Source organism: Lontra canadensis, unplaced genomic scaffold, assembly GCF_010015895.1.
Source record: "Lontra canadensis isolate GAN:19392208 unplaced genomic scaffold, GSC_riverotter_1.0 scaffold92, whole genome shotgun sequence".
NCBI classification, from domain to species: Eukaryota; Metazoa; Chordata; class Mammalia; order Carnivora; family Mustelidae; genus Lontra; species Lontra canadensis.
Window position 1 is genome coordinate 1,204,131 of NW_022631086.1, and position 13,603 is coordinate 1,217,733.

Sequence of the window (13,603 nt, forward strand, 5' to 3'; positions counted from 1 at the left end):
GAAGGCAGAGGCTTAACCCACTGAGCCACCCAGGTGCCCCTATTTATTTATTTTTTAATTTGACAGGAAGATAACAAGTAGGCAGAGAGGCAGGCAGAGAGAGAGGGGGAAGCAGGCTCCCCGCTGAGCAGAGAGCCTGAAGATTTTTGTTTCCACTATTTCTCTCAGAGAAGGCATTCCATATGTGACATATTTTCAAATCCGCATTCATTATTAGCCTTGACAGCCAAACCCAGTACCTCTCATGGGGCCATATCCAATAGGAATGCTGAAAAACTGCTAGCACTTAAAATCTGGCCTGAAGTTAACTAATTTTCCTGTGGTTTTCCTCGCATCCAGTCTGAGAAATTCTCTTGCTATCTTAAACATATTTAAAAAAAACTTCATAGAACTTTATATTGAACTAAAATATTAGCCTCTGAATAGGCTGGACCTGACCTGTACGACATTTATGAACTTGTAGAAAGCAGAACGCACCTTCCAAAAAGTCATTAGAAAGTTTAATTATGAATTTATTCTTTTGGAAAATTTAATTGTGAATTTGTACTTTTTTATACTTTGACCTTGACATTACTTATGGAAATGCACTCATTATTGCAATGGCCAGATTCGCAGACAGCGATATTGAGAGTGAGAAAATAATCTAGTTTAGGGAGAAACGATTGTTTAGCATTTAACTGGATGTATCTGGAGAAACAACATTGTAACTAAGAGCATGGGCTTTGGAATCAGACAGCTTTGGTTTTGATTTTGGCTGTGCCGTTTCATTCAGTCCTTCATATTCATTATTTATTTATTTTAATAAAGATTTTATTTATTTATTTGACACAGAGAGAGAGATCACAAGCAGGCAGAGAGGCAGGCGGGGCGGGGGGAAGCAGACTCCCTGCTGAGCAGAGAGCCCAATGTGAGGCTCGATCCCTGAGATCGTGACCTGAGCCGAAGGCAGAGGCTTAATCCATTGAGCCACCCAGGCACCCCTCATATTCATTTTTAAAAAAAATATTTTATGTATTTGTTTGACAGAGATCACAAGTAGGCAGAGAGGCAGGCAGAGAGAGAGGAGGAAGCAGGCTCCCTGTGGAGCAGAGAGCCCGATGTGGGGCTCGATCCCAGGACCCTGGGATCATGAGCTGAGCCAAAGGCAGAGGCTTTAACCCATTGAACCACCCAGGCGCCCCTTCATATTCATATTTTAGTATTTAACTGAAACCCGGTCACTGGGGTCATGGTGGTGAACAAAACAGGCATTTTCCTCCCTCGTGTGGATCTCATGGTCTCACTGGGAAAGAGATATGAAATAAAAAATCGTATAAACAATAGTTATACTATGAAGCATACAGACGGGGTGCCATGAAATCAAATAACACAAAAACTCATTTAGATTGGGGCTCGGGAAGGCCAATATAAGGAGGGAGGGCAGGCCATCAGGTGTTGAGGTAGAGGGAGCCAGACTAAGATTAAGAAAAGAGGGGAGGGGCAGGGAGGGGAGGAGTCAGAAAAATACAGCTGTAAGATTTGATCAGACTTTTTTCCTTTTTGAAACTAAATTTCCTTGTTATAGATGGTAGTAACAGCTTCAAACAGTTGGTCTTGGAATTAAAAAAAAACATTGTATTTAAATCATGCTTAACACAGACCTAACATGATAAGTATTTATTATCTGGTGGCTATAAATAATGATAATAATACCTTCATGGAGTTTACGTTCTGGTGAGGTGACGATATCCACCGTAGGAATGGAAATAAGCAAAGAGGGGCTACAGAGAGAAGTTCCACATTTATGCTACTTTAAAAAATGACTTATTACAGTCATATCTGAAGGAAAAGGCAAGACAAACCACCTTAATGTACTAACGAGTGTATTTAAGTGACATGTAACAGTGAGGTTACAGAATAAAGATGCTGAAGTTACAGAGTTGATTGATGTCGTTTCCCATCTATAAAACCTTGTACCTCTAGTCTCTAAAACCTTGAGATCAAGATTGGCTGTTGCTCAGGCCCTAACAAGCTTCTAAAGGCAGGACGAGTTAGAGAAATAATTGCAAATTTATTAGCTTTGGACCTTCATCCTAACAAGGATTAAGATTCATAGTTTTAGTTCCTTCAAGGGAAGCATTTTACAAATGTGTTATACTTTTATCCTTACCTGACAAGATGTGGATGAACAGTTCATAGCCTTTCCTTCCCAGTGTATCTTGGTCAACTATCTCCTGTCCTGTCTGGTTTCTTCTAAAGCTCCTATCTCTATTCTAGGTTGATCTCTAGCAAGGGCTAATTTAAAAATATGAGGTATATTATTCTCTATTTTTACAAGAGGTGAGTGAAATCCCATCTGTACTTCTTTTTCTTTTTTAGTTAAGTCTTTTTTTTTTTTTTAAGATTTTATTTACTTACTTGTCAGAGAGAGAGAGAGAGAGAGAGAGCGAGCGCGCGCGCATGCAAGCAGGGGAAATGGCAGGCAGAGGGAGAATCAAGTTCCGCACTGAGCAAGGAATCTGATGTAGGACTCGATCCCAGGATTCTGGGATCATGACCTGAGCCAAAGGCCGATGCTTAACTGGCAGCCATGCAGGTGTCCCTCGCCTGTACTTCTTAATAGCGGCCATGGTTTAGGGCTAGTAAGGTGTTTTTATGTTTGATATGCTAACCTTAGGGATGTGAACAAAAGGGAAAAAGCCTTTTCATTCTGTTGTTCATCTACTTCTCCATCCCTCTATTTAACAAAATATTTAAAAAATACTGAATGGGTCTCCATTCAACAGACATTTATGGAGGTGCTTGTCATATCCTAGGAAAGGTACCTGGCACTAGGGATACAAATATAATTAATTTCTAGGTTTTGCCTTCAAGCCCACAACCTTGTACCCAAATCATTCATTCAATTACTAATACTCAACATGTGTTTCATGAGTGCCAGCTCTGTGCCCAGAGTTGTTGCAGACGCGGGGATGCAGTGCTGGGAAACAGACATGGGGTTTGCCTTTGTGGAGCTTATATTCAGGGGATAGATCTAAGAACAAGTGTAGCAGGTAAGGGCTGTGCTCTCCAAAGTGGGTTGATGGCTACAGGAGGAGCAGAAAATTATTTATGAGAGATTCAGTAAGAAAATATTTCAATTTTTATTTTTAGTAATCTCATCTTTATTTATATTTTTGTGTTTATTTGGTAATGTACCTAATCTGCACAGTGGTACTTGTTTGCCATTTATACATAAATAAATATTTGAATTTATTTCATAAATTCATACTGATAGATGGTATAAACAAAGACATTTGCAAACCCCAGGATGAAAGCATGGATTTAGAGTTAGATAGACTTAGGAGTTTGAAGTCCATTTCCATCACTCACTATGTGTGTGTCCTTGGGCAAGCTGGGGCTCCACATCCTTTGTAAGTACTGTTATAAGGGCTGACTGCAGTAATGTTAGTAAAGTGCTTATATTGTGTCTGTTTATATCAAGTCCTCAAAAAATGATGGCTAATATTACTATTGTTATTATTCATATCATAAATATTAAAATACAGGCATCTTCAAAGTGATATAGAAAAATTTGAGAAGGGCTGGTTAAGCTGTGATCCTAATGCCATGAGAATGTTATAATAAATTATTGCTGGGAATTAGGTTGGTACTACTTTTTATGCACTGTGTACCAAAATCCTTAAAATATTTATTTATGTTAACCCAGTTGTTTCCCTCCCAGAAATTTATCCTAAGGAAACAATCAGAATTCTAATAAATTTATAATAGTGACAGATAGGAAAAAATAACTAAATGTCCAAATATAGGAGAATAGTCAGGTTAAACTGCAAATTTATGATGGATTATTGTACAGCTTTTAATATTTTATTTTATTTTTGAGGTTTTTTATTTATTTATTTGACAGAGAAACAGAGAGCACAAGTAGGCAGAGAGGCAGGCAGAGAGAGAGGGGAAGCGGGCTCCCAGCTGTGCAGAGAGCCCGATGCGGGTCTCCATCCCAGGACCCTGAGGCCATGATCTGAGCCAAAGGCAGAGGCTTAACCCACTGAGCCACCCAGGTGCCCCAGCTTTTAATATTTTAAAGAATGTTTGGGGAAACATTAATATCTACTGAAGAAGATAAGGTATAAAATTAGAGTTATAGCATGATTGCAATGATTCTTTTTTTAAGCACGTAATTTAAAAAAACCACACAATTTAATTAAATGGTATTGGAAAAACTAGACAGCTAGCTATATGCAAAAGAATGAAACTGGACCACATTCTTACAGTATACACAAAAATAAACTCCAAATGGATAAAAGACCTAAATATGAGGCTTGAACCCATGAAACTCCTAGAAGAAAAATGTAGGTAGTAATCTCTTGGACATTGGCTTCAGCTACATATTTATGGACATGTCTCTGCAGGCAAGAGAACCAAAAGCAAGAATCAACCATTGGGACTACACCAAATTAAGCTAACAGTGAAGGAAACTAACAAAACAAAAAAGCAAGCTACTGAGTGGGAGAAGATATTTGCAAATGACATATTTGATGAAAGGTTAGTATCTAAAATATATGAAGAACTTAAGCAACTCAACACCCAAAAAACAAATAATCTAATTTAAAAATGGGCAGAAAACACAATAAACATTTCTCCAAAGAAGACATACAGTTGTCCAACAGACACATGAAAAGGTCCTCAGCCTCACTCATCATCAGGGAAATGCAAATCAAAACTACAATAAGATCACATCATACCTGTCAGAACAGCTAAAACAAAAAATACAAGAAACAACAAGTGTTGGCAAGGATGTGGAGAAAAGGAAACTCTCTTGCACTGTTGGTGGGAATGTAAATTGGCACAGCCACTGTGGAAGACAGTATGGAGGTTCCTCCAAAAATTAAAAATAGAACTACCCTATGATCCAGTGATAGTAGTACTTGGCACTTACCCAAAGAATACCAGCACACTAATTCAAAAGGATGTATGTACGCCATGTCTATAGCAGCATTATTTACAGTAGCCAAATCATAGAAGCAGCCCAAGTGTCCATCGACGGATGAATGGATAACGAAGATGTGGTGTACATAGATACAGTGGAATATTATTCAGTCACAAAGAAGACTGAAATCTTGCCATTTGCATGCAATAACACAGATGGAACTAGAGAGTATTATGCTACGTGAAGTAAGTCAGTCAGAGAGAGACAAATACCACATGATCTCACTCATATGTGGAATTCAAGAAACAGAACAAAGGAAAAAAAGACAAACCAAACCCCAACTCTTAACTATAGAGAACAAACTGGCAGTTACCGGAGGGGAGGTGGGTGGGGGGATGGGCGAAATAGGTGACAGGGGTTAAGAGTGTGCTCGCATGATGAGCACTGAGTAATACACAGAAATGTTGAGTCGCTATATTGTACGCCTGAAACTAACAGACCACTGTATGTTAACCCCACTGGGGGGAAAAAAAAAATCTTTCTAATTCAGAATCTCTATTGAAAAAAATACAGTATTCCAAAATACCCTTAGTACTGGTGCTCTGTTAAAAGAAATTGAGTCTTGTTTTCATTGTGTGGGGAGGAGCGGAGTTAGAAAAACTGAGATGCCGAAACATTGGGAGGTTTGCTTCAAGTACTAATATAACTTTAATAGATACATATATACATATGTGTGTGTGTGTGTGTGTGTGTGTGTGAGAGTGTGTATCATCCTGATGTAATTCTAAAAAGCCTACATACATATAACATAATTATATATAATGTGTATATATATAAAATGTGTATACATACAAAATGTGTGTGTGTGTGTGTGTATGATGTATATATAATCCTAACTAATATTCACTGAGTTGGGAACTATTTCCATTCACTCTTTTTGTTTCATTTATTTAAATTAATTAATTAATATATTTACTTATATATATATTATTTATAAATAAAATATATATTTATTTGTGTATTTATTTATTATTTATTTGAGAAAGAGATGGAGAGCATGAGTGACGGGGAGGGGCGGAGGGAGAGAGAGGAGCAGACTCCTGGCTGCGATCCCAGGATGCTGGTATCAGGACCCCAGCCAAAGGCAGATGCTTCACCAGCTGAGCTACCCAGGTGCCCTTCTGTTCACTTTTTACAATTCATCACAAGTGGGTGGGGATTGTTCTTTCCCCTCACCTGGAAATGAGGCAATTAAAGCCTGAAAAGCAAATTCTATTTGCAAATAACAAACAACTGGAAGTAGGTCTGGAAGCAATGATTTGCTCTTCTGTAGGGTACAATTTAAAACATATGTTTAGGTAGGTTTGATGAATGGACGTGCGTAGTGACCCTGCCAGTGTGGGAGGCACTTATTGTGTAGCCCAGGGGTGCAATTCTAACTCCACGCGAATGTTCATGGTTTGTGGTGTCTATTAATACAGGAATTGGTCAAGTATAGTCTATTCGTAAGATGGGAATCGAAAAAGAAAAGAATCAAACTAAATCTACTTAGGGCTACAATATGAATAGATCTTAAGAACATACTGTTTTTAAAATAAATGAGAGCAAAACTAGCATACTATTTATGATTAAGAATATATGTTAAAATAATATATCTTTTATAGGTATAAGTAAAAATGAAAAAATATTTTTAAAGATTTATTTATTTGAGAGAGAGGGAGTGGGGGATCAGGAGGGGCGGAAGGAGAGGGAGAAACAGACACCCTGCTGAGCACAGAGCTCAACGCAGGGCTCTATCCCATGACCCTGGGATCATGACCTGAGCCAAAATCAAGAGTCAGATGCTTAATTGACTGAGCCACCCAGGCACTCCCCCCAAAATATTTTTTTAATGGTCTGAAGGATACTCCCCAAACTTACCTAGTAATTACCTCTGGGATGGAGGCAGAGGGTCAAGATTAGAGATCACAGAGAAAGGAAATTATAAGTCCATTTTTGATATTCCAGTCTTTTAAAGAACAGTGACTCTAATTTAATATTAAGATTAATTTCTTCATTAAGTCAAAGGCCACCGAAAGTGTGCTTAAAGAGTCTGGCTTATTAGGTTCTCAATTTTCACATCCTAATTTTCAGACTTAAGAAACCGAATATTATGTTTGTGCATTCCTTCCTGGCTGCAGAGGCAACAGGAAACCCCAAACTTGAACCTCAGTGTGCAGAAAGAAGGGAGAGGCCGAAAGCAGCATCGCTGAGTTCCCAGCAGTACTTGGAATGCATTTGTTATGCAAGTACAACATTTTCACTACATTTGGGGCAGGAAGTTCATCACAAAAATAAGTGGAATATAAATAATATTATAGCCAGAATAGTAAGGGTCTTCAAGGATTAACATGAGAATTCAGTGATTTCTGATGTTTTCATTAACTGTAAAAAATATCTCCAACCAACAACGGACAAGCGGGAGGGAGAAAGTGACCTACATAGCTCGTGCGTTGCGCTAGAGCCCTGCTTTCTCTTCCAGGGTGGCTGGCCCTTAGCTCAGCCCAAAGAAAACTCAATAAAAACGCCACGGCAAGAAGGAAGCCCTGACGTCCAGCTTACACACTCCTGAGAGCAACAAAGCCTCCAGAGAGGCCTGCTTTGTTTAAAAAAAAAAAAAAAAAAAAAAGATAGCAGGGAAATGTTAGCAATGTATAATCCCTCCAGCTTTCATTTTAGAAAGAAATCAAATCATGTGTCACCTTCCTGCAAGAATCCTTGCAAAAGAGACAAACGAAGCCACAATCAAGTTGTTAGAATTAATGTTTCTCTCTTTTGTGTCCAGGATAGATCGGGTTAACGGCAGATTTCCAACCCTAAACCTCAGCGCCTAGCAACTCTCGTGGCTTATCAAGAAGAGCATAAGGATGTCCGCGGCACGCTCTGTAGGACAGATGAAAGTGAGTAGACTCCCATTTCGGAAGCCCTTCCTTCTGAAACATAGAGTCCCTAATCTCCTTTTTGACGGGAGCTCGTCCTGCGTCCTTGCCAGCACCTGCAGCACCTGTTGCCAGCACCTGCAGCACCTGTTGCCAGCACCTGCAGCACCTGTTCGGTGCAGGCGGGACAAGAGCACAGCAGGAGGCAGCTGGGCAAGGTGAAAGGAGGCATCAGAGCCAAGGAAGAAAATCACCAGGTGGACAGTGTTTGCGCCTTCCTAGCAGTCCTGTCCCTCTTCTCATATTTGCGATTTCAAAGTCTTCCTAACTCATTTTCCTCTAATTTCTGCAGAACCTGACCAATCAAAACCCCATTGACCGCCCTGCTGTCTTTGAGCCATTCTCCATAGCAACTGAGGCTTCTCCCTCACAGCACTTAACACAATAGCAAGTAATAAATTACATGCATAATTAAGTATTTAATGTCTCCTTCCCGCAGAAGGCTGTGATGTTCGCTAAGTCGTCCCTAGCACTACTCAGGACCTTACTGAAAATGCTCAGTGATTATTTGTAGAGTAAATGAATGAATGGAAGGATGGATGACCGTTCTTCTTACCAATACTCCAGTCCTCCCATCTGATTCACCCTACAATCTCACCCCGTTCTCATCTGACAAATTCTGTACCAAATTCCATCAACCCCTGGAGGCTTGTTGGCATCTGCTGAGCCCCCTGCCCCAGCAGTGGGCTGAGTTAGGAAGCCCATAGGCCTGTCCCTCTCCAGTAGCATTCACAAACCAAAGTTGCCTTCCTTTCCACTCTACGGGTGTTCTGAAACATACTCCCCAGTAACTGAAGAGCTTTTACACTATGGCAAGATTTTAAACTAAAAGCAAGTCACCACCTTGCTAACGTTTCCCATAATCTTTGCAGGTTACCAGGGGTCCAGATCTCAGAACATAATTTCTAACCTCCCTCCCAAGTTTCAGATTTATTCCTCATCCAATGTCAAAAAGAGAAAAGGAAGTAAAAGGCCAATAAAGAAATGTTAAAAGAGGGAGAGCTTGGGAGGATGGGAAAGGGTATCACACATGTGCTCTTGGGGCTTTGCACTGGTCCAAGGTAGCATTTTCCTTGGACTTGGCCCTTCCAAGCAGACCCTCCGGGGTCACACAATCCACTAGGGCCACAAGGTAACGCAAACAAGTTGCTTGGTAACACACCTATTCACTACAGGAAACCATGACAAATTTCAAGACCCACGAAACAATGCAATGGCAAGTCCTTGTTCAGTAAAAGCACTTTTATAGCAGGATCAAAGCAAATGGGGTCCGAGAAGACCTCTCTCTGAATTTCTGGCTTTTTAAGGATCATTTTGAAGTGGAGCATAGAATGTGTGAATACACACTCTTTAGCCAGTCCTCGGAATGCCATCTGACACCATTCACTTGGTTAATATCAGAAACATATTTCTGAACCTCTTGTCCGGGTACGAAGATTGCGTTCCTCATCAGCTGGATCCAGCTTCCCACGGAGACCAGTGAAGTATGTCCCGTCGCGTGAGGGTAGAGGGATATCATGTGTCTAACTCCAACTTCCCAAGCCTCCAACTGTCATATATTCTAAACTGATGTAATAATTGTAAGGCGTCTCAACATGAGGCTTGAAAATGGACTTGCCAAAGCTTCATCCAAAAATCAATGTAGGCTGATGCAGTCGCCTCCTGGCTGGTCTCCCTTCCTCCCATCTCCTTTGTACTGATCTAACCTTTTCAGCTCCACAGAGTAGACGTGATGACATGCAGACCCCACCAGGTTCCTCCCCTAGCCGACAAACACTGTCTTCTGTAGACAGGGTGGGTAATAGGCAGACTCCTTAAGTCAGCCGAATCACATTACCCCTGTCTAATATCTAGCCAAACCTTCCGTCACATGGAAAGTGAGTTTGTTTAAGCTTGCCATGTATCTTGAATGGTTTCTTGCCTATGGTGCCTGCTTCCTTCCTTCCCGGCCCCTACTCTAGCTGACCAGTGCTGGGATTCGCTTTTCTGCCGAACTTTCATGGGATATCCAGGCAGAAATTTTCATTCCTATTACCACTCCCGTCTTCATCCATCTTGTTGTATCTATTCTGGTTAATAATTATCTGTGCAATCAATTAAAAAAAGTCACCCACATTATTACCAATCAGAAAGGTTACTGATACAGTTTTGTACATTTCTTTATAGTACTGTTCCTATAGTACTCTTGTGTGCTTTTAAAAAAACTTATTATTGGAAGTGTAGTAGACATACAGTGTTAGAATAATGTCAGGAACACTACCCAGTTATTAGACAATTCTGTACGTTACTCATTGCTCACCACAGCAAATAGTCACCATCTTATCACATGCGAGTTATTAAAATATTATTGACTATATTTCCGATGCTGTACTTTTCATCTCCATGACTTATTTATTTTATAACTGGAAATTTGTACTTCTTAATCCCTTTTACCTATATCCTCCATCCCTCCACCCACCTCCCTTCTGGCAACCATCAGTTTGTTCTCTGTATTTAAGAGATGTTCTGTTTTTGGTTGTTTTCTTACTGGTTTTGTTGTTTGGATTCCACATGTAAGTGAAATCATACGGGTTTTATCTCTGTCTGACTTATTTCACTGAGCATTATGTTGTCACAAATGACAAAAATCTCATTGTTTTTTATGGCTGAGTAATATTGCTTTACACACATGCACACACACACACACACACACACCCCCAATGTCGTCTTTATCCATTCATCTGTTGATGGAAATTTGGGTTGCTTCCGTATCTTAGCTACTGTAAATAATGCTAGTATAAACATAGGGGTGTGTATATCTTCTCAAATTAGTGTTTTCATTTTCTTTGCAAATATTGAACCACCCTTGCATCCAAGGAATAAATCCCTACTTGATTGTAGTGAATGATTTTTTAAAATGTATTGTTGGATTTGGTTTGCTAATATTTTGATGAGGATTTTTGCATTTTTGGTGATCAGAGATGTTGGCCTGTATTTCATGTTCTCTCTCAATCTCTTTTTGGTATTTTTATCTAGTTTTGGTATTAGGATAATGCTGGCCTCAGAGAATGAATATGGAAGTTTCCCTTCCTCTTCTATTTTTTGGAATAGTTTGAGAAGAACAGGTATTAGTTCTTCTTTAAATGTTTTGTAGATGGGCGCCTGGGTGGCTCAGTGGGTTAGGCTGCTGCCTTCGGCTCAGGTCATGGTCTCAGGGTCCTGGGATCGAGTCCCGTGTCGGGCTCTCTGCTCAGCAGGGAGCCTGCTTCCCTCTCTCTCTCTCTCTCTCTGCCTGTCTCTCCATCTACTTGTGATCTCTCCATGCCAAATAAATAAAATCTTTAAAAAAAAATAAATGTTTTGTAGAATTCATCTGTGAAGCCGTCTAATTCTGGACTTTTGTTTGTTGGGAGTTTTAAAATTATTGATGCAATTTCATTGCTGGTTAATTGGTTTGTTCAAATTTCTTATTTGTTTCTGATTCAGTTTGGGAGGTTATATTTTTTTTAAGAATTTATCCATTATAGAAGATGTGGTACACACACACACACACACACACACACACACACAGGAATATTATGCAACCATCAAAAATGAAATTTTAACATTTGCAACGATGTGGATGATCTAGAGGGTATTATGCTAGGTGATATAAATCAATCAGAGAAAGACAGTTATCATATGATCTCACTGATACATGGAATTTGAGAAACAAGACAGAGCTTCATAGGGGAAGAGAGGAAAAAATGAAACAAGATGAAACCAGAGAAGGAGACACACCCTTAGAGACTTTTAATCTCAGGAAACAAACAGAGGGCTGTTGGAGTGGAGGGGTTGGGGGGATGGGGTGGCAGGGTAATGGACATTGAGGGGTTATGTGTTGTGGTAAGCACTGTGTATTGTGTAAGACTGATGAATCACAGACCTGTATCCCTGAAACAAATATATTATATGTTAACAGTGAAAAAAGTCTGCGCTTAAAAAAAATAAAATAAATTTATCTATTTCCTCTAGGTCATCCAATTTATTGGCACATTGTTTTTCATAATATTCTCTTATAATCCTTTGTATTTCTGTGGTGTTAGTTTTTATTTCTTCTCTTTCATTTCTGATTTTGTTTATTTGAGTCCTCTTTTCTTTTTTTAATGAGTCTGGCTAAAGTTTTATCAATTTTGTTAGTTTTTTCAAAGAACTAGCTCCCAGTTTCATTGATCTGTTCTGTTTTATTTTTTTTAAGTTTCTATTTCATTTATTTCTGCTCTAATCTTACTATTTCCTTCCTTCTACTGGTTTTGTTCATTCCTTTTCTAGCTCCGTTAGGTGTAAGGTTAGATTGTTCATTTGAGATTTTTTTCTTATTTGCTTCTTAAGGTAGGCCTGTATTGCTATAAACTACCTTCCTAGAACAGCTTTTACTGCATTCTAAAGGTTTTGGGCTGTTGTGTTTTCATTTTCATTTGTCTTGATGTATTCTTCTATTTCCTCTCTGATTTCTTGATTTCTTGGTTGGCCCATTCGCTGTTTGGTAGCATGTTATTTAACATCCACGTATTTGTGTTCTTTCCAGGTTTTTTCTTGTGGTTGATTTCTAGTTTCATAGCATTGTGACCAGAAAAGATGCATGGCATGACTTCAGTCTTTTTGAATTTGTTGAGACTTGTTTTGTGGTCTAATGTATGATCATATGGAGAATGTTCCACGTGTACTTGAAAAGAATATGTATTCTGCTGTTTTAGGATGGAATGTTCTGAATGTATCTGCTAGATCCATCTGGTCCAATGGGTTATTCAAAACCTCTCTTTCTTTGTTGATTTTCTGTTGGAGTGATCTATCCATTGATGGAAGGGGGTTGTTAAATTCCCCTACTATTATTACATTACTATAGATTACTTCTGTTATATTTGCTGTTAGTTATTTTATGTATTTGGGAGCTCCAATGTTGGATGCATAAATATTTACAATTCATACATCTTTCTATTGGATTGTTCTCCTTATGATTATATAGTCTCTTTCCTTGTTTCTTGTTACAGTCTTTGTTTTAAAGTCTATTTTGTCCAGTGTAATTCCTGCAACCCTGGCTTTCTCTTTGCTTCCATTTGCATGATAAACACTTTTCCATCCCTTCATTTTCAATCTACATGTGCCTTTAGGTCCTAAATGGGTCCCTTGTAGGCAGCATATAGATGGGTCTCCTTTTTTAAATCCATTTCATCACCTTGTTTCTTTTAATTGGGGTGTTCAGTCCATTTACTTTCATTTGTAATTATTTGGTAAATATGTACTTTTTGCCATTTTGTTATTTGTTTTATTGTTTTGTAGTTCTTGTTCCTTTCTTCTCTTGCTCTCCTCTCCCAATGTTTGCTGGCTTTCTTTAGTGATGTCGTTGGATTCCTATCTCTTTATTTTTTGCATATCTATTACTGGTCTTTGATATATGGTTGCCATTAGGTTTATATATGATATGCATATGGCAGTTAAGTTGATGATCGCTTAAGTCTGAATCCATTCTTCACTCGTATCCCCCCACATTTTAGTACTGGATGTCATACTTTACATTTTTAATTTTGTGAATGCCTTGACTGATTTTTATAGATACACTTATTTTTTTTTAAAGATTTTATTTATTTATTTGACAGAGACCACAAGTAGGCAGAGAGGCAGGCAGAGAGAGGAAGGGGAGCAGGCTCCCTGCCGAGCAGAGAGCCGGATGCGGGGCTCGATCCCAGGACCCAGGGAT

General features: G+C 39.1%; 1 protein-coding gene across 1 annotated transcript in view; it reads left to right on the forward strand.

The window, feature by feature from the left end:
- The first annotated feature begins 7,751 nt into the window (after positions 1-7,751).
- Positions 7,752-13,603, forward strand: part of CCDC170 (coiled-coil domain containing 170) — an 80,613-nt gene continuing 74,761 nt past the window's right edge. Inside the window, exon 1 of the mRNA XM_032836365.1 lies at positions 7,752-7,848. Within this exon, the coding sequence (XP_032692256.1) occupies positions 7,816-7,848 (33 nt within the window). The 5' untranslated portion in view covers positions 7,752-7,815. The remainder of the gene's footprint in view (positions 7,849-13,603) is intronic.